At 38.8% G+C, this 21,816-nt stretch overlaps 2 protein-coding genes across 4 annotated transcripts in view; one reads left to right on the top strand and one right to left on the bottom strand.

Annotated features, from left to right (window-relative positions):
* The window catches only part of CPN1 (carboxypeptidase N subunit 1), a 472,336-nt gene that overhangs the window by 7,103 nt on the left and 443,417 nt on the right, over positions 1-21,816 (top strand). The window lies entirely within an intron of this gene.
* NCOA4 (nuclear receptor coactivator 4) lies at positions 91-20,529 on the bottom strand. 3 transcript variants are annotated; one of them, XM_069067216.1, is made up of 12 exons: positions 20,450-20,480; positions 20,372-20,419; positions 13,696-13,748; positions 8,679-8,833; positions 7,460-7,600; positions 6,985-7,073; positions 6,546-6,654; positions 5,497-5,586; positions 4,377-4,520; positions 3,109-4,098; positions 2,524-2,664; positions 91-1,596 (listed from the first exon to the last, which is right to left on the bottom strand). In XM_069067216.1, the coding sequence occupies exons 4-12, from the start codon at positions 8,817-8,819 to the stop codon at positions 1,591-1,593; spliced, it is 1,851 nt and encodes a 616-aa protein (XP_068923317.1). In that variant the 5' UTR covers positions 8,820-8,833; positions 13,696-13,748; positions 20,372-20,419; positions 20,450-20,480; the 3' UTR covers positions 91-1,590. The 3 variants fall into 3 exon arrangements, with proteins under 3 accessions (XP_068923317.1, XP_068923316.1, XP_068923315.1); XM_069067215.1 differs by having other exon boundaries at positions 20,372-20,529; XM_069067214.1 differs by lacking the exons at positions 20,372-20,419; positions 20,450-20,480 and adding an exon at positions 14,305-14,440.

Raw genomic sequence — 21,816 nt, 5'->3', positions numbered from 1 at the left:
CATTGCTCTTTTCTTAACTTAATTTGTAAGTTTCAGTCTGCATGTGCAAAGTAATTAAAATTAGACAAACTTTACAGATACACAAGACAATTATGGTGGTTATGCTTTTAATGAGGATCATCAGCAATTGTATAAAATGCATTACTGCAAACAATGTTTTACAGACTCAATAGTATCTTTTCGAGAGGAATAAATGTAGACACAGTTAAAGTCTACAAAGTTTCTAAGAGCCTAAGATATTAAGTTAATTTAAAGGATCTACAATTGGCTGCACCAAACAGCTATCCTTAAATTTGTTCTAAATAAGGTTGAGTCTGGGCAGGACAACTGTAACATTTGTAGAGATGCTGATACAAATTTAGACATAGAATAAAATAAAATTATTACTAGTGGAGTGGTCCAGAGCACTCTCAGGAAGCTTGTGACCTCCTAGAGGTCCCCTAACCCAGTTTGAGGCTAAGGATTTCCAAAAATTAAAGTTCAAAGAGGGAAGAAAGAGACTTTTAAAAGTTTCCTATTGAGAGAATGTAAAAATAGCACAAATCTTTGTTAATAATAGGACAGAGCTTGACTTAAGGACATTAGAGGGAATGTTTCACAATTTTTTTTCATAAATAAATGCCCCAAGGCACAAGTAGTCAAGACAATCTCTACTAAGATGTTTTATGGACTTAAACCAAAATTATCCTCGTATTCTATATTTACGATAACCATGGAAATGCTGGCTATTTACATTCTATAGTGCTGCAGTACAAGATCTTCCAATTACACAGGATGCACCAATAATCCCTACGTTGTTCAAGTATAATGGAGCCAACAGTATTTCATGGCAAGCCAAGTACTGAGCACACTGTCTTTTCATTCTACTTATCAACTAATTTTGACAGTTTGGCTATTAAAATACTTTCAACTCCAAGAAACATTACACAGTGAGATGCAACTAATTGCATTACATACACAGTACACATTGTGCTCTGTCTTGACAAATGAATAAAAAATACAGGGCATAAGATAACCAGACAGCCCAATAACCTGTAGAGGTTTCTAATTTTTCACAACAGGAAAAAACTGGAGCAGAGCTAACAATGAGGGTAAAAGCCATTCTACTTTTTAGTTTCTGGACTAATGAGAATACCCTTTAAAAAGCTAGACACTTCATAAAAAGCTAGACACTTCCAAAAGAATCATTGATGGCCACTAAGATGGGATCCAAGAAAAATAATTAGACAAAATCTGCAGAAAGGGCAATACTTTTGGTTAAGAAGGCTTGCACTTGGATGTTTTTTTAAAAATGACTTCATTTGGAAATTTCATTGTATGCTTTCCAAGACAATCTAAATGGCAGGTGCAGAGGTCTTTGTAAAGGGTAGATACCCTGATGCAGCACTTACTAGTTAAAAATGAGTGTACTCTTCACAGGTGGGTTTTTTTCTTCTTAGGTTAACTTAGTAATAATGTTATTGTTTAATCTCACTAGTTCAAAATTTGGCAGAAAAGAAACACAATACTAGTAAGACCCAGAAATACAATGATTCAGCAAGCTGCAGTTCATGGATGTGCGGTGATCAGCAAGAAGATTCCTTGGTTTCTTCATATCTGGGAGGGGGGAAATAGTTCAAATTACTCAAACTTGATTTCTATGGTTGCTTTATCACATACTACTAGATACTATATCTCATACTATTAAAATATCAGAGAGCTAATGTCTATTTAAATGCTGTTGTACACATCCTTTGAACTTCCTTCCTTTGTATAATAGGTCTAAAAACAACCCAAGTCTTTTTTATCTATCTAAATATTGATGTAATAGGTCTTTCATGAACCATAGTAGCAAAAGTCACAAATAGAAGGCATTCCCCACCAACACCAAAAAGAAATCTATAGTCTCCACCATGTTTTAAAAAAAAAAAAAGTGGGATTAGATGACCACTGAAAATTACTTCCCATTCAAAACCTAGAAGGCTATGAAACTAGCCAGGTCCATGTTACCAAATTATATAATAGAATTATTCAGGGGCTCAGTGCCTGGAGTCAGGAAGACATGAGTTTAAATACAGCCTCAGACTATATAGCCGAGTGACCTTGGGCAAGTCATTTCAATCTGCCTCAGTTTCCTCATCTGTCAAACTAGAGAAGGAAATGGCAAACCATTCCAGTATCTTTTGTCAAGAAAACCCCCAAATGAGGTCACAGTTGAACAACAACCTAATCAGAGCAATAGATTGTGAGACTGCTCTGGGTAGAGTTCAGTCTGTTCCTGTGGTTAAGCAAATTTAAGTCTTAAAAGGATTAACAGATTAAATCTGTCTGAGGATGTTTTCAGCAAATAAAAATGTCAGCAAATGGGATTATATCCAAATTAAAAGTTAAAATACCACGAATGACAAAGATCTCCCTACCAGTAATTAAACCATCCTGAAAGATCATCTTGACAGTTTGTTAGTTATTTATGTGATGGCAAAAGCAAGTGACTGACATAAAATCATAGATGCAAATAAACAAGTCACATCTGAGGAGACCTACCTGGACAGGGGTTTGATACAACCACTTGTCTTTATCAACTTTAAGCTGCATACAGGCAAAAAGATCACAAACTCTTGGCAGGCCATAACGATCCTGGGGAAAGGCATGTTCTTCATGTAGGGGTGAATTAAGGAAAAATTCCTGTATGAATAAGAGAGTTTAATATTGAACAACTGAGGAATAGAAGGCTGAAATAAAATTGCTTGTCCTATTTAGGTAGGCCAAAAAATTTTTTTTAAAAAGATTAGTTGGACAACCATTGATCTTTTTGGCTTTCAGAAATGACAAAATGAACTGGCTTTATTTCTCCTACACATTTGAGAATGTGGGGAGTGCTCAAGGGAAGGGAAATAGCATCCAAATGAGGAAAACCGCATGTGACCGATATGGAACAAGTCACATAATCCTGATGTAAAATATAAATTATAACATCTATATACAACTTATCTTAAAAGTTGCTGAACCGAATGGCTTTACAACCCTTTAAAGGGATATGAAAATGTGAATTATCACTCAATGCCATTGATATATTACAAAGATCTAAAATCAGTCTTAGACATCCTATCACTGTTAAGCCATGCTTACCTGGAATAACCACTTATCTTTATCTTCCTCAGGGGGCTGGCCAGAGTTTCCCATCTTCTCCGAAGGCAATATCCAATCAGCTGTACTAATTGGGTGGTGCCAAATGGTCATGGGGTTAGGATGCATTTGTTTGGTTGGTGACAATCCTTCCTGACTAACTTTGTTATCTGGATTGGTTGTTTCCTGTGCTCTTGATTCTTTGGGCTTTGTTTTGGCAAGCCAATCTGACAAAGGGCTGTCCAGCAAAATTTTGAGGGGTTCAGGAATTGTACAACGAGTTGGCTTTGGTGTCTTAGCCTGTTCCTCTTCCCTAGAGGGACAGAGCCACATATTCAAGGAAGGTTTCAGCTTCACTGGCTCAGATTTCAGAACTGGCAGCTGGTCTGTCAGGACCCCATTTTTATCCTTCCCTTCCTTCTTCAGGAGCCACTTACACAAGGCCTCCTTCTCACACTGGTCTTCACATACACACTCTGAAAAGCTGGTGCAGGGCTCATTAGCTTTGCATACCTCCTCAACTTTAAAAGGTACCTGATGACGCTGGACAATCCAATTTTCAGTTGATATGGGGGAAGAGGGTAAAGGCCTTTTCCCTTCCAGGTGCTCATTCAGGCACTTGAGATTTCCCAAATTTTCAATCTCTACACCTTTGGGTTGGTTGCCCTGACAATTAGTGCAGGAACCAGGCTTAAGAAGCCAATCATTTACTTTATAATCTTCCTTGAAAAGTTGGAAAAGCTTTGATTTCTCATCTCTTTCAAAGCTGCCATTCTCAGGCACAGGAGAGGTAACCAGCCAATCAGAAAGATCCATTTCTTCTTGCTCAGGGAGCTCTGGGTCAGCCCCTTTTTCTATTTCTGTAGAGAAGGACCTATTCTGCTTTTGGGGGCTTCTTTTCTCAGAAGTATCTTGCTTGTGGAGCCAGTTTTCCAAGCCCTTGAAGTTGCCCCAGATGTTACTGATATTAAAGTTGCAGGTTTGGGAGGGGCCCTATCCAAAAAGCACAATGTTAACATTTCTTGCTACAATTAGCACAATTCTTAGTTTTATGAACATTGTAACAAAGATGTTAAACTGTTTACTGAACCCATTATCTCTAAATTAACTGATGACAACTTAAAAATTCAGTATTTGTTCTGATCTTCAATTAGTATCTAAAGTATTCTAACCTTATCACCCTCCACATCAACAGTTCCCCACTAAATTATTCTATTCAGCATAGTTAATCATAAAAAAGGAATTACACACACATACATACACACAAGTACCTGGCTGCTTGTAAAAGTTTGCTTTTTGTAAAGCCAATCCTGGGTGTTGGTGCTGGGTACATAAGGAGACTGATGAGTTGAGGTTGGTTTGCTTCTGAGGAGCCAGTCACGAAGTGGGATAAATGAAGGACAGGATGATGGTTTCTGCCAATCAGATGACACCACTGCTTAATTATATTCATTAGACCATTCCCACTTCATGCAACAGGAAAGAGCTTGGCACAGTGAAAAATGAGTTATAAAGTAAAGATCTAAAAACAGGTCTTCCACCAGCAAATGACAGGGCCTTGGGGAACACAAACTTCCCTGAGGGGTTTGGTCCAAAGAATCTTTGAGCTCTATGCTCTTACAGTAAATACAGCAGTAAAGTAAGTTGAAGCTAGACTGTAGAAGGCTTTAAATACACCAAGTTAAGCAATTTCTATTTTATACTATAAACAACAAGAACCCCAGAAAATTTTTAAGCATGGGAATGACGTGGCCAGACCTAGACCTCACAATCATTTTTGCAGTTGTGTTTCAGATGAAGACTAATTAGAAAAGTTATTATAATAGCTCAGGGAAGAGTTATGAGGGCCTGAACTATGATAGTGAGTGAGCAGAAATAAAAAGAAAGATAGACATAAAAAAAATGATGAGGGAGAGGGAAGTTATTGTTTATACGGCACCTACTAGATAGGTGCCAGACACTGGGCTAAGTGCTTTAAAAATATTATTTGATACTCACCACAACCCTGTGAGGTGGGTGCTGTCATCCCCATTTTAAGAGTGGAGGAAATTAAGGCAAACAGAGGGTCATATAGCTAGTAAATGCCAGAGACTAAATTTGAACTTGGATCTTCTGGACTCCAGTCCCCATGCCACCCAGGAGAGGCCGATGTGTTTATAATGAGGGAGGAGTGATGAATCAGAGATGATGATGGCCTGAACTAGGGGATGGGGTGATATTTAGCCCCATCAACCAAAGTGTCAAACAGTACAACACTCATTATTCAGCAAGTGCCAAGTCCTGTTTGGTGGAAAAAAGCTCAGCTAGCTCTGGAAACACCCCACAAATTGACGTAACTGAAATCCCATCCTTAAGTAGTCAACCTAGCTCCAGGACCAGCTGTATACTTACCTGCTCCTGCTTGGGAACGGAAGCCCTTCTCTCTACAGGTGGTCCAGGACTAGGTGAAGCAGCACAAGTCATCAAGTGATCAGGGATTTGCTTAAAGGGAAACAGTTGTCCTTTTTATCAAACCACAAAATTTCAAATTCTCAATCCTCCTCAAATCATACGGTGTCCCCCACCCCCATCCTTTTCATTTTGTTTGCCAGATTTTTTTTGTTATTTGGAGGTTGTTTTTTTTTTTTTACTATGATTTTGTTTGTACTTTCTTTGGTTCTGGTTCTTATTTAAACTATTAATTGTAATACATACTGACTGAAGTTTTAGAGTAATTTATCAATTGAAAGAAAAAAGTCCCAATCTTAAAAGTAAAGCAAACCCAAGGACAAGAAAACTAAGTATTTCACTTGAAATGGAAATGAAATACAACATGGGCTCTGGTACTATAGTCCTGCTATAAAGAGGCCTTTGACCTTGGACAAGTTGCCTCTCCACCCCATTTGCTCATTCCTAAAATGAAGTCAGGGTAAGAGTTTCTAGGGTCCCACTTTCATGACCTATAAAATTCCAATATAGTGCAGGTACAATTCTCAGAACTAATTATGCTATACACAGCCTACTTAAACAAGAAAAGCCCCACTATCTACTGACAGAAGCATAAAAACTCACTCTTAGCAGCAAATGCCTTTGTTCCAAAATTTATGTCTTGATTCTTAATAACATATCATTAATTCAGACCTTAGAGAGTATGTCATATGAAGAGCAAATATCTAAAAGCTAGGTCGCATGAATGATTCTAACGGCATCTTAAGAATCTACTTCAGTGACGTAAAATAAGTGACCCCTAAACTTTTCACTTATTTGGAATTTTGGTGCAATATAACTGACTAGAATAAACAGAATTTAAAAGGAGGGTCAACACCAAAGCTATATACAAATTCTCATAAAAACCATCAAACAGTAGCTTAAACGAAACCTACATACCATGAGGCATACCAACTAGGGGAAAATCCATAAAGAGCTCCCGTGCTCTTATCACAAACATTAAATGTACTCACCATGGTTTTGAGGGAGCCAAATGTAGTGATGGTCTGACGAAGGGAAGTTGTATCAGCCTCAAACAGCAGGACAGTTGAATCTTCAGGTTTCAAGGTCAAGCTACCCAGCCTAGAAGCAAATTTTTCTTTCTTAATCATTAAGAACTAGAAAAACTTTCCCATGACTTCCAGACCATTCATTCCACTTTATAAAAAAAAAAAATCAAGCTACCTTTTAACTAATTATATACTATTGTACTTGAAAAAAAAAAAGGAAGAAGGAAGACATGGCTGTTTAATTAAGACTACTACCACTAGTTATATGAAATGTATTGAGCAGAAAAATCTCAATTACACAAGGTTAAGAAAATTAAAGCAAAGCAACAGCTAAAACTTCTTTTTTCTAATATACACTTAAATAAAAAAACAGAACAGTTCAGGGCATCCAAAGGTCACTTACCTCTCCAGGCACACGGAGACTTGATTGGCCAGATCTTTGCTCCGGGTGCATTCCAACTGATGAATAAGACAACTGAATTGTCCCAGTAACTATAAGAGAAGCACATCATGACTTGAACCCTACTGAAAACACATTCTGTATCCGGGTGAAAGGTCACTTAAGTTTCAGCCTCTACTTGAGATCTGCTCATCTACAGCTGCATAGGCAGGTGCCGTGTAAATATACATTCACATATTCATATTCATACATCTTACAACAGGGAAAATCATAAGACAGTGTGCAGCGGTGTGAAGAATAACAGACTGAGAGGAAGGAGATCGGGATTCTAGACTCAGCCGGGCCCCTGTGGGGATGGCCTTGGGCTCATTAATTCACTTCTACCAGCTTTGGTTCCCACCCCCCAAAAAATGTGAAGACTGGACTAGACGAGCCCCCAGTCTATAATTATAAATAAAGTATTGTAAGCCTATCTTACCCAGTAGAGTTGTTGGGCTTGCTGCTGAAGGGTTTCTTCTTTAAGCTGATAGATGAGATCTACCTGCTCATACAGCCACACCTCACGGCTGCGCAGACATTCCAGGTGACGGCTTATACAGCTGTGTATCTGAGCTTTAACCTAAGAGAGATACAACAAGTTCAATTAGACCTCAGACAGCAATGATGCTAAAAATCGAATTGAAGTTCATCTAAATACCGGCACAAAGCCTTTGTAATTTAAGTTTCCAGGGACATGCCTAGCCCCTAAAACTTTACCGGTATTGCCCACAGAACTTTTTATACCATTTGTACCATTATATTTACTTTTCTAAAGTTTTTTTTAAAAACACCTTAGAGTCAATAGCAAATGTCAGTAAAAGGACTCTCTTACGACAGTAACCGAATCATAAATAATTATTATATATAAGTAATTTTAGACATTATAATTACAATTTTCTATGGAATGAGTCAGGGTCTAGCAGTTATCTCACTACCAATACCCATAGAAAAAGGAGTCATTCATAGTAATACCTGTTTAATCAGACATGCTACTACATACATGTCAACATCTGAAAATGACTGATAACAGTTTAAACAAGATTATGTCAAAATGCCTTAAAAAATCAAACAACACACTTATATTATCTATTAGTCTACATGAATGCTACCTTTTTTCAAACACATTTTGCTATATAACCAAATCACACTTCAAAACTCTTAGAACTTTGAAATTAACTAATTCTGCTACTAACTACATTAGAACTATGAGAGATATATTTCAATAACCGAGATTCTACAAGAGGCAGTGTAGGGGATTAAAAAAAAATTGTACAGGTAGCATGGTATTTGAAAATGTATTGTCCTTTATACATGAAGACAATACTTTTCTTCTTTCTTTCAGAAGTCCTATGTTCAATAGGATGCATTCTTTGACTTGTCTTTTGTTATGTCCCACAGTACAGAAACATTGTAGATCTACTGAATAAATGCTTCTTAAAATGAACTAAATTTCTGTAGGGGAAGTGGATTCTAGTTCCCCTAGAACTAAATTTGTCAAGACAGCTAAACAGAATTAAAAATACAGAGCAGAGGTGAAATGGTGAAATGGTAAGCCATACAGAGAACCCTATGAACTTGGTTTTTCAGTCACTAGCATGATGCTCAAGTAACTGTACTTATATCCCAGACTAGGAAGGATACATGCACAAACTTCATACTTCTCTCAAGTTGTCTTTAATGTGCTGTTCAGCCCTGAGAACACCACCAATGGCATGCTCCAACTCCTTCCGGGCTTCACAGCACCTGGACAGGGGCTCTTTATTGCTGGAATTGCCACTCTGGTCCTGTGATATATTCATGATGAACCCTATTCCTTTAAAAAAAAAATAGCACAGTAGTAGTAAGGTGAAAATCAATGCATCTCCCTAAATGTACCATTTTTAGACATTTCAACTATTAAAAATTTACTGATTTTCATTATTTCCCATCTAGCTCTCAAATTCTATAAATTTTTGTTATGCCTCACATCAATGGACATTTGGGAAAAGACTAAGTTATGATTTCCCTGAATCTACAAAGCAACTTCTCTCAAATTCAAACAATTTCACATTAATTCTAGTATAATATATTTATGAATTTACCTAGGGTCATGTGTTCCAATTTTGTAAATTCAAACATTTATTAAATACCTACTAATGATGTGTAGGGCACTGAGGACACAAAAATGAAAACCGACAATCCATGTCCTCAAGGAGCTTAAAATCTACTAGGGAGGATTCAACATGTATAATGTTGAATATTGTATTTGTACAATTGTATTGTATTTGTACATGTACAATTCTACAATGAAATGTAGATTTGAGACAAATTGTGAAAGACTTTTTTTAGTCAGCCTAAGGAGTTTGTAGTTTATCCTAGACACAGTAGCAGGAGCATAACTGAACTAGAATAAAGTATTGTGAATGGAGAAGAGAGCAAAGGAATACTGTGAAGAAGTTTCATATGCAATCTTTCTGTTATTCTTTATATGCTGAAATATTGTCTGGTGATTTTAAATTCATAATAAAAAAAATGTAAAGATACTGTAAAGAGAGAATCAACAAAACTTGGCAACTCTAGGCTCAGAAAAGGTTAGATTAGAATACTTCAAGGTCTCTTCAAGTTTTAAAATTCTACCAACTAAAAATTCTATGATTCCAAAAGAGCTGTTAGGATGCTTTAAAGGGTTAGTCCAACTGCCATCTTACAAGTGACCTATAAAAATGATTATGTAATCTAGGAAGTCAACTTGTTACTAATAATACAAGACCACTTTGGGGCCTCAGGAAGCTGGTTCTCTGTATATGAAGCTAGAAGGAGTTATATAAGTTTAAGGAACAGCACAATATGAGCACCGTAAAAACAAATCATTCTAAATTAAACCAAGTAAGTTGAGACTTAAAAAAATACCACATCTAAAATGTACCAATTTAAATTATTATCACATGACTATTGCTGACTTGGATTAACACCAAATTTTTCCTTGTGTGAACCCAGTTTAAATAGGATTGAGATTTTCATCCAGTCCTGTTATGGCAAAACAACAAATACTCACAGTCTAACTTTCACTTATGGGTTTTTTAAAAATTATTTAAATATTTTGTCATGAAGATGGTCAATATTAATTTTTTTCTTCATTCTATGTTGGAACCATATAATCTTGAAGACAAAATGTTGGCACTATACAATCACAGGGTGAAAAGATAAGAACCAATGCAAGGAAAACATTCCTTTATTTATTAAGACTTAAAAATTAGGGACACTTGATTTTATTCAAAGATCTCTAGAAATAAGCTTTTCAAACAGGCTTTATCATCTCATTAACTCCCTGGGAATAATTAGACTCAGTTCATACGAATATCCCAAGATTTGAAAGTCACTTAGGTTCAATCTTGAAAAAAATATATACTTCAGTAATTGACTTTTTTTAAACAAAGAGTGATATTTAAATATTTTTTCTAAAAAGATTTCCAAATCAAAACATCCTCTTTGGCCACTCACTATTCCCAACTTGTATTATCTCCCAATTTAGAATGTAAGCTCTTTGAGAGTAAGGGTAGCTTTTACAGATTGCAATTCTGGAAAAGGTATTATAAATTGCCATCTGATTTTCCCCATAGAAATCATAATAAATAGGTTATATTCCAGACCCTGGGCCTAGAGAAGGTAAAAAGATACACTCTACACCTCCATCACTATTTTAAAACAAATGCTTAAGTCAATTTCAAAACCTCCCAGGCTGTTTGTTATATTTCTATCTGCATCTCTGCAGGTTAAAGAGCACAAAGTACAATTCAACAAGCATTTACTAAGCACCTACTATATGCACAATATCAAAAGTACTAGGGATTCAAAGATGAAAGAACAGAGCTCTTGTCCTCAAGGATTCACGATGTAATGAAGAAATGTGCCAATGAAGAAATGTGCCGTACAGACAATAGGCATGACATAATGTAGTAAAGAGCAAAGAAGATGTAATGAACATAAAAATGCTTCAGGGAAATTTGATAAGTAAAGATCACACTGGACTATAACATTAGGGAAGACTTCATCCAGCATGGCTTCATCAAGATTGTAGAAGATTTCCACAGCTAAATGAAAAGGAAATGCATTCTGTGGGAACTCAGAGAAGTGTAAGAACAGCGTGGATGGAACACAGAGGACATTTAAAGGGGACAGACTGTGGAAGGTCTTCAATGCCAGGTTAAGGAGTTTGTCTTTTATACTCTTCAGCAATGAATGAGGGAAGGGTTGTAGGGAAGTGAATGAATGACAAAGTCAATCCAGAGAGCACAGAGAAGCATGCTTTGTTAATATGTAAATGATGTACTGGAGGGAGGAGAGGCAGGGAGATCTGTTAAGGCTACCACAATGGTACATGTTAAGTTAACATGTCTAATGCAGGTTCAAGTATAAATGGCTATAATGGAGGTAGGATCAAATGGATTTACTAAGTAAATAAAAGCAAAATAAGAAAATTAATTGATACTGTTCACCTTCACATTTTTTCAAAGAACTCTAAAGCCATTTATGGCCAACTTAAAGAACATTTTGCACAACTTCCCTTACAGTTAGAAGGTAGTGAAAGGTAACACAATTGTACCACAAATTTAAATCTCTGATTTTTCCTTTGGATATAAAGGTTCTGAAAAATCACTTCATGCCCTGTACTTCCCCACCCAGAATTGAGAAATGCATGAAAAACACTTGGATAAATTCAATGAAACACGTCCAAACCTACTTTAGGAAGGAAAAAGAATAAATTTATTCAATGACACAAAGAAGCTTTTCCCCACATAGAGGCTTCCACTTGCAATTCAGTGATAGTTTTTTAAAACATGCGCAACTCAGCTGAAAGAGCAGAGATCATCAGAGCTTTTTGTCATGTTCAGGGAAAAGCAAGAGACCTGTCTAGTTCCAGCTTTATGATTAACTGGGTAACACTGAACAAGTCACTCAAGACCGTACCACCTCAGTTTTTCACGTGTAAAATGATGATACTACCTGTCTATTATCAGAGAGGGATATAATCCTGTTCAGAGCAGCATTTTACTGAATGAAAAATCCTTGAGATTAGGGATCGTTTCATTCTTTATGCCGGTATCAACAACACCTAGTACATTCAGTTGATCCAGGCACACAGTAGGCACCTGATAAATGCTTCCTGATTGAGGTCACATCAGGGAATGAGACAGTGGACTTAGGAAAAGCTTAAGTACTATTAAAGAACTATTCAAAGGAGATCCTAAATGTAAAGCCCTTTGTAAACCTTAAAGGGCTATAAAAACATGAGTGACTATTATTATTCAAGCTGTAGGTTTTTCCCCAAAGCAGAGACTACTCTGAGTACAAAAGAGTACAAGGCTGTAGAAGAGAAAAGGAGTTTGCTGCTCAGTGGCTGATTCCAAGTATATCACTCCCTGGTGGATTAATAATTAGCAGGCAGAGTTAAAAACAGATCCCATCCATCACAGATTCATTTGGGCTAAGAAGCTCAGGTTAAAATAAAAATGATTCCAGAAAGGAGTAAGCCTGTTCACTCATTCCTTAGTAAGAATTAACTTTACTAACTAAAGATTTTCAGTCTGGTCCTAATTGTAATTCAATTTTTAAATCCTGGTGACATCAAGGTCAGAATTATAAATTGGATCAGAAATCATTATTTAATACTTATCAGTCTTTCCTAAAGAAAAAAAAGAATTCAAACCACTTTTTAAATTATCTACCAAGGACCAATGACCATAATTTTTCAGGTGTTTCGTTCCTCCCACACAATCTTATCAAAAATCCTTCAGAAAACAGCCCTGCTAATAATGATATATTTAGACTGATAAGAACGTAGTTAGGGACAAGATTACCAAGCAAGAAATTTATGGGGGCTTTTGGCCTCAACTCTGTCCCTAATTAGCCAAAAGATACTGTGCAAATTTTTTACCTGGGAGTAGGGAGAGTCCCTATTTCTTCACATGTGAAATGAGAAGACTGGACTAGAACAAAGGTTCTTAATCTGGGGTCCATGAACCCCTACTTCAGTAGACCCCTGAATGTGTGGATTTGTTGTTGCTTTTTTACTATTTTGATGACTGTCGGTCAACATAATTGTTTTCTTTATTTTGGTAAAAATAAAATCAAAACTGGTAATTTATTTTATACACTTAAAAGTATTATTCTAAGAAAGGGTCCATAAGGCTTCAACTGACTGCCAAAAAGGTCTGTAACAGAAAAATTGTTAAGAATCCCTGACAATCTCTCATTTTGAATGATGCCCAGATCTCAGAAATCTTATTTCAAAATTTAAAAAACTATGAGTTTTACTTTTTCTTAGTATATTAATCTACTTTTGCAAGCATTTGGAAACTTTCTATGGGATAAACTTATATTTGAAATTTAAGAAAACTTAATCCCAATTGTTAATATAAATCTGAGTTTCCTGATTAGTATTTCCAAATGATATTTGGCTAGCAGTACAAATAATTCAGCTGAATAAAGACAAATAGGGTCAGTTTCTGGAACTACTGGGTGAATTTAGTATGTACTTCTTAAAAAACAAGACATATGAGATTTCTGGATTCATGTGCAAATGTTCATATTTCTTGGTGTTTATCAAGTCCAAAATAAAAAATAATTTAAACAAATATTTCCGTTGCAAAACTGGAAAATAACAATCATTACATTTCTTAAATTGCTTAAATTTACCTTGAAGAGGTTCTTCTTTTACTTGGTTTTCTTCCTTCCAACTGTCTGATCTTCTGAAAAGAAAAAAGTACAATAATCCATTAAATCACTACTACCATTTTTAATTATTTAAAAAATTGTTTCCTTAGATCACCACAGGCAATCAATATGGACTATATATGTACAGCACAAATAAATATGCATACATTAGGGCTGGATTTACGCGTGTGTAAGTCAAACACTTCAAACTTTCAAACCTAGTCTGAAAAGTGACCGCAAAGTTTTGTAGCACAATGCCACGTAATGCTTTTCTATTTCAAGTTACAAACTGATTCATTCAACTTTCTAGGTTTCCAAGAACACTTTCTAGCAGTATTGCAGATTTAAGAAAGATTCCCTTCTGCCCTGTATTCTGTGACGTGTCAGTTCACTGCCCTTTCCTAAATATAATGGTCCTCTTTCAGTCTGACAATGCAGCTACCAGGCTCGGGCTGGCTCCGAAAACCAGCATACGCCATTTAAAGTCCTAGCTTCGGGGTCATCTCGATCCACAAACCCAAATAATATAAACTCATTCCGCTCCTGTCCCTCCTGCCCCCTTGGGTGTCCCACTGCAGTCCGACTGCATACCGTTCGTGGCTAACCACCGCCGACTGGGCCAGGCTCTCCTCCTAGCCAGAGTAAGCCAGGAAACAACAAAGTCTGCAGAGCCAATTCAGCAGTTGCGGCTATGGGGGCGAAAATTTATCCCGGAGCTAACCCAGGATTCTGCCCCGCCCCTCCCTGTCACCTGACTCCTGCGTCAGCAGGCCGCCACAGCTGGGGCTGCAGCTCGCACGTCCGCAGGCGCAGGGGACTAGGGGAAGGGTTCCCCCCGCAGGGCGAGGCTGCTTCGCAAGCCCTGATGGGTAAAGACAGGCCCGTGCAGGCGAGGCCGAGGAGGCGCGCCCTCGGGCCCTTTCCCATTGTGAACTGGATCCGGGCCCCTCTCCGACGCCCCAGGGCCCCCAGGTCAGACACACCGCCTTCGGTGGCATAAGCATGGTGTGGCGGAAGGCCTAGGAAGCCCACCTGTGAGAGGCAGACCCTGGAGGGTGCCGAGAACGGAGCAGGAAGGCAGGCGAGGGCTCGGGTCACCGAGGGGGGCAGGCTCTCTTCATCTGTGCGTGTGCTTGTGTGTGTATACACAGACACACTTGCATGCACGTGTGCACGCTACACATACACACACAATTGTGTATATAGATGAAATCTATCTAGGTCTATATGTAGACATAAGTATATCTATAGATACTGGCTAGTCTAGGCACGCGAATTCTTGAGAGCAGAACTGCTTTTTGCGTTCTCTATCCCCAGGGCTTAGCACACGGCCTGGCACAGGGTTAAGTGCCTAATAAATGCTAGCTGACTGTCGAATAGACTACAAGTTTATTCTGTCCCAAATGTCGGAATGAGGACTAGTAGTCATAGTTGATATAATGGATAAAGCGCAGGACAAACTCAGGAAAACAATTCTAGTGCTGGTTCTGCCACTATCAAAAACAAAAAATGGAAAAAAAGTTTCTAGGGGTTGATTACAAAGTATACAACAACAGAAGTATTTTGTTTACTACTTAATTAGGAATCTGATCAGCTAAATGCAAATATTTCAAAATTTACACCAAATTTCTAAATTTAATGGCTGGAAAAAAGCCAGAAAATATTTCATCCAGGCTTTTTCCGTGGAAAAAAACTTTCATGTTAGGGCTATGGGAATAATGCTTTTTTTCTTGAAAGATGTTTATTCTGAACAAAAAATCTAGGACATAACTTAAAATGTGAAAACCATATCCACTGTAAAAATCTTCCAAAGCCATTCATATATATATTCAACCTATCTAAAATAGAGAGCAAAGAATGAAAAAAACTTGCCTCTAATCATCAAGCAGTACCTTTTCTGAGTTTTCTGAGTACTTATTAAGACAACAACAGATCAAATATCAGTTAAGCAAGAGTCCAATGTCACATTTACTAGAATTTCAGGTATTTCAAATTCCAGTGATTTTAAGATTAGATTAAAAAAAAAAACTGACCCTGTACACCAAAGGGGGTGATACCTTTCTTTGCCACCACTTTTAAAATAATAAGGTAGATTACACTGACTAAAACTGAGTTAAATGTTCATGTAATCCAAAAAAGTATGTTAAAATTCATTTGAATTATACAAGTGACTAAGCTGTTCATACCCTGTGACTCAGTGATCCCAATAATGAACATGTACCAGAAGACAGAATTAAGCAGTCTTTAAAAAGCTTATATTTTATATGGCAAATAACACACACATATATAAAATAAACACAGGCAATGGGAGTGGGGGGACTACCAACTGATAGGATCAAGACGAGCTGAGCTCTGAAGAGACCTAGGACTCTTAACAGGTGAGAAGATAGGAGGGTATCCTAAGCACGGACAATCTGCAAAGGCCCAGGGATGGAACCTAAAAATATGTGAAAAGATCTAACATGCAATAGGCCAGGAAAAGGAAGTTGGAACCAAATTACAAAACGTTCTAAAGATAAGTTAACACTAAAGAGAGTTTTTATTTGATCCTGCAAGTAACAGGGAGCCACTGGAGCTTGTTGAGCAAGGAAGTGATATGGTGCTTTGAGAAAATCACTTTAGTAAGTATGTGGAGGACAGACTGAAGAGGGAAAAGACTTGAGACAAGGAGACTAATTAGGAGGTTATTAAAATTGCTAGGATTCTAAGTAATGAGTACCAGAACAAAAGTGATGGCCCTCTCTCTGGAGGAGACAAATTCCAGATCTAATGGGGGATGAGCAATTAAGGATGACTCCAAAGTTTCAAACTTAGGTGACTAGAAGGATAGTGGTACATGTGACAGAAAAAGAAAAATCTAGACAAGGGGTGAGTTTTGGGAGGATGTTAAGTTGTTTTGGACAAAGTGTGTTATATACCATAAATATGTGTGGTTCTTATTTTTTGGTGATAAAATGGGATTCACTTAAAAAAAAAACCCGAGTATGAAAAGTAGCTTTTCGTTGAGTTTATAATGCCCTAAAAACAAGAGACCCATTTAGTAAGATAAGCTGCTTCATTATTTCCAGAATCTCTAACTGTACTATGCTGTCTACAATTAACACTTAATATTTTATTAAGTAAAAAAATCACAAAATCATAGAATGTCAGAAGTGGGGGGCACTTTACAAATCATCTAGCTTAAACAAGACACTGTGGCTCAGGGAAGTAAAATAACTAGCTCAGTGTCATACTAAGAGTGAATTACACAGCTGAGTCTAGAACCTACATCTTGTGCTCCATGGAGACTACTACTCTTTTCAGTACATCATGCTATATCATAAAGGAAAAATTATTTCAACAAAAACTACTGTACATGTATTAGAGAAAATAATGTTTCCCTAGGTCTTTATGACTTTTGATTTCTATAATGCATAATTCAAATATTCTTAATAATACAGCCTGTGAAGGTAATACAAATATCATAAGATCTTCACCAGAATATTTGATGGTTCTTCACAAATTACTTCAAATGGCTAAGAAATCTTCAGTGACTGATTTCTTTGCTCCTTGAACCCTTCTGGCCTATTAATCTACTTTGTATCCTATATAATGAAATAAAGATAAAAATGCTTTACAGGAAATCCACTAAAACTCTTCTTTCTGCTTTAAAAATGTGTAGGACTGTGTGGGTGGTGGTTTTATTTCTCTTACATGGTCATGTGTTTCATGTTAATCCTATTTCCCCTATTCTACTGTAAACAATGCAAAGGCAACATAGTATGTCCTTCACTCTTGCACACAGTAAATTATGATGATACATACTTGAGCAATTTGTCAAGAAATAGAACCTATCACTTCTCAAATCCCACCAAATCTAGCTAACTTTTGCTGAAGTTGAAACTATCTCCAAGAACTATAGCATAGGCTTCACATGGATCTGCTTAATTCAGTGTTTTTAAGTCCTGATAAAAATTAGCTTTCTAGTCTTTTAACAAGAACTATTGGTTTTAAATTTCTCCTTAACAAATATGGAAAAATTGGCAAATATATTTCACCAAAAACATGGTCTTAGGAAGACTGCAAACAAAACCACAGGAACGTTATCTTACTACTGTCAAAAAGCTCGGTGCCATAGATTAACAAAGTTTCTGTGAGAAAAGAAAAACATTGGGCATATTTACAACCAATAATCTTAAACTTTTCAGTTGTTTAGAAACTCCAACCTGTTCATAAAAGTTCTGTAAGCATAAAAACAAAAACAATGGTCTGTCTTCAAAATTAAACACAAAAGCCTTAATATATTTAATAAAAGAAAATATGGCACTGTTATTAGAGTGCTCATTTTAAAAATCTATTCCCCCCTTCCCAATTTTAAAATGGCAAAACTTCTAGGGGTTTCTTTTCCCATAAAAATAAGTAACTGTTAAATGTTACCTTCAAAATACTAAGTGCAGAGCTATGATGTTAAAATGAAATTTAAAATGTATTCAAGATGAAATCATTAACTCAGTGACTTAGTCTCTGTTAGACTCTGTCTCTGGGTAACTAGACAGTTATGCAAAAGCCCTTTATTTCATCAACTGTTCATCAGCTTTAACTACCATTTAATTCAATAGAGGAATAAGTGAAATCAGGGATCTAAAAATTTCAAAACTCAAAGGGGGGGGGGGTGTAAAAATAAACTATAAACATGAACAACCCAGCCAAATAGTTTTTAGCAAAATGCTATTTGCTTAATGTTTGACAACTCAGAATAGGCTGGGTTTTAAGGGGCTTTAGGTGGGCAGACAAATGAAATATAAAGAACTCTTCCAAAATCAATTCCATTGTTTACTAGCCTATGGTAGATCTGACTGATTAGACAATTCAAAGTCTAACCATGATACTGAAAGATAATCTCCAGAAATAAAAAACAACTTATCTTTAACATTCCATGAGTGCTATAATTGCTAGATATAAATATAATTCCATTCAACAAACACTAAACTAATTCAGCATTTACTAGGTTCACAGTTTTATTATAAATGCTTGGGAAGATACAAAAAGAAATAAAACATCCCTTATAGACCTTATGTGTATTGGGGTGGGGACTAAGGGCATCAGGACAGGATACAATATACTATATACTCAAATAGCTAGAATACAAAATAAATCATCAATACATAAGAGATCAAAGTTCTATGTGAAATTTAAATTAGTAGAAATCACTTCTGATTAGGGAGAGAGGTAGAATTTAGGGGAGATTAGGGTATTCTAGGCATACAAAACTATGTAAACAAAAAAGTATTCAGAATAAAGTGTTTAATTACTTTGAATAGTACAGTAATGTCATGGGATTCATCCAGTTTAACTGGTGTGCCGAATGTACAAAACTGATTAGTCCTTTCAGATAAAGCTGCAAAGGTGGAACAGATGGTGGAAGAATATCAGACTAAACATGGATTTTAATTCATTAAGTTGTGAAAGGTTTAGACCAGAAGCCTTGACAAGATCTGACTTGTATAAGGTCAATTAGTATGATCAAAAAAATCACAATGCTTTCCCTATTCACTTTGTTCATTATCTAACTTGGCTTAGCTGCTCTCCAAGTTCAAAACAGAGGCTGTTAATCCTGCTAAACTAGATTTCTAATTTTAAATTTGCAGAAAAAGATTATTAGGCAACCTCTGGTTAATTTTCAAAGAAAAGGTTTTCACACTTGTAAAATACATCCTCCCTCAAACATATTTAATTATGGGAATAAGGATTGGACAAGTGGTTTTACTGGTATAGGGAACCCTCAAGGGAGGAAACACTATCAGTGCAGGTAAGGACAACTGAGTGGTTAGTTGTGGGGTGAGGAGCCAAGGACTAGGACGTGATTACAAGTCTGGGGCACTAGAGAACGGTGGTGCCTTCGACAGAAAAAAAATTCGTTTGAAAGCGCAGAAACAGGGTGTTCCAAAAGTCTGAGAGCCGTTTTAAGCTTTGCCAACTTTAAAGCTGCACTGACTTTGAGGACATCCTGTACAACGAAGGCTATCACGGCCAGGGGAAGGTGGAGCCGAGTCGTCCAGTCTGAAATGTCCAATAGGCTGAAGCTCGAGGCAGTCTCGGCTGGGGTCTACAGACCCGCGTGCATAGGGGGGAGCTGACACCCCGGCCCAGGCAACGACGCCCCCCACGTCTCGGCTCTGATGATCCCCACCCTCGCATACCGAGCCCACGCTCATCTCCTCCCCTCCTCCGCCAAGGCCCATCCGTCTCCCCCTGACGCTAGGCGAGTTCTATCTGCCATCACACTCCCTGGGGGGAACTCTGCAAGCCCGACGCCTCAGCCCGGCCTCGGGGTCATAACCCCGGGCCTCCGCAAAGGGCCTGCCGGCTCCCGGGATGACAGCCCGGGGAAGCCCGGTCCACGCTCCCCGACCTTGCGCCGGGACAACACCTCCTTCCAGAACGCAGCGGGGCCCGACCTCGCGGGGAGAAGGCCGGGGACCGGCCGGGCCCGAGGAGGACAAACGCGGGCCAGTCCGCACTTGGTAACCGGAAGGTCGAGACGGGAAGGAATGGCCGGCCGAGGCCCCGGCCTGTCAGTGGGCCCACCTCCCTCTGGCCCTCCCTCGCCGCCGCCCCAACGGCCCCGCACCAGTGCGGCAGTGCGGTGTGTGCGTGTGCGAACCCCGACCGCTCTTACCCGTTCCGCAGCCGCTCCTCCCCCGCGCCTACGGCCACTCCCGCAGCGTACGCTGAAGCCCCTAGTCGGCCCGCAGCGGACAAGAAGCAGGGAGACTGACAGGAGGATCGGAGAGCGAATCTCGCGAGAGCAGCGTGTGCTCGGCGTCCCCACCTCCGGGCTGGCTTTAACTTAATCTCGCGAGGTCTCCGCCCCAAACCGGAGAAAAGGCCTCGGCCGCCCTCTACAGGCGGAATGACAGGGCGTGCCTGGGGCAGAGCTCCTTGCCCTTGACTCGCCGGCACGTGTCAAGTTGCAGCTGCAGCTCCGCCCCAGGTGGCGTGGATGTCTACATCTCTGGGGGGATGGGGGGCTTAGGGCTGATTGGCACGGCTGGTGGAAGGGCTTGCCTAGCGCCTTCCAGGGCTGCTGTCTACCTTTGGCGTCCACTCAGCTCCCACCTGGGGCTCCTAGGGCTTGGCAAACACACCCCAGTGTGACCAATGGGCCAAACCAGGTAGAAGTTAACAACCAGGGGACAGCTAGGTGGCGCAGTGAATAGAGCACCGGCCCGGAATCAGGAGTACCTGAGTTCAAATTCAGCCTCAGACACTTGACACTTACTAGCTGTGTGACCTTGGGCAAGTTACAACCCCAATTGCCCAGCCTTCCCCCCTCAAAGAAAAAAAAAAAGAGTTAACAGGCAGGCCCCCAACTCCCCCGTCAGGTAGGGGCATGTCCTCCCCAAGCATGCAGACATCCCCTCAGAAGAATGGCCGATGAGAACCATTTGTATGAAGGTGGCTGCAACCGGGCTGTGCAGCCCTTAGAGCCTGGTCAACCACAGTGTCCAAGTCTGTCCTCCTGACTTTGGTCTGGCCACCGGAGCTTAATGCCTGGAAGGGAGGGGCTGATGACTTTGCACAGCTGCCTCACTGAAATGGAATTCACAAGACTCAAGACATTACCTTGTAACTGTTAGCCATTGTGTGTGTGTGTGTGTGTGTGTGTGTGTGTGTGTGTGTGAACACAGGCAGGGCTTAAATTCATTCCACATTTAGGGAAACAGGCAGGGAGAAGAAAGCTCACCGACTGTGTAAACCAGAATCCTGGCAAAATGTTGAAATACTATTTTATGTTTGCCCCTCTACTTTTAGAGAGAAAACTGCTACAATTCTAGTACCAGTCTGGCTAGTTATTCCCTTAGACAAGTGAGGAATTCCAGGCACTTCCAGTCTGTATTGCCTGAATAGTAGAAAAGCTGTAGTGGAAAGAAGGCTTGGTGATAGGACCTCTTTAAACTCAGGTTTTTACACCCAAAACCACCACTGGGCTGGTCATTTTTAAACTTTAAAATTCTCTGGGCCTCAGTTTCATCTATCAAACCAGAGGGTTGAACTAGACCTCTGTCAAAATATTAGGAGGCACCGTTTTCCAGAGCCAAGCCAAGCCAAGCAAACAAGCTG

The sequence above is a fragment of the Petaurus breviceps genome, unplaced genomic scaffold (genome assembly GCF_028583685.1).
Source record: "Petaurus breviceps papuanus isolate PSGF00001 unplaced genomic scaffold, PetGlider_PUasm1.0 90740, whole genome shotgun sequence".
In the NCBI taxonomy this organism is placed as follows: Eukaryota; Metazoa; Chordata; class Mammalia; order Diprotodontia; family Petauridae; genus Petaurus; species Petaurus breviceps.
This window is presented reverse-complemented; position numbering and strand designations above follow the sequence as displayed.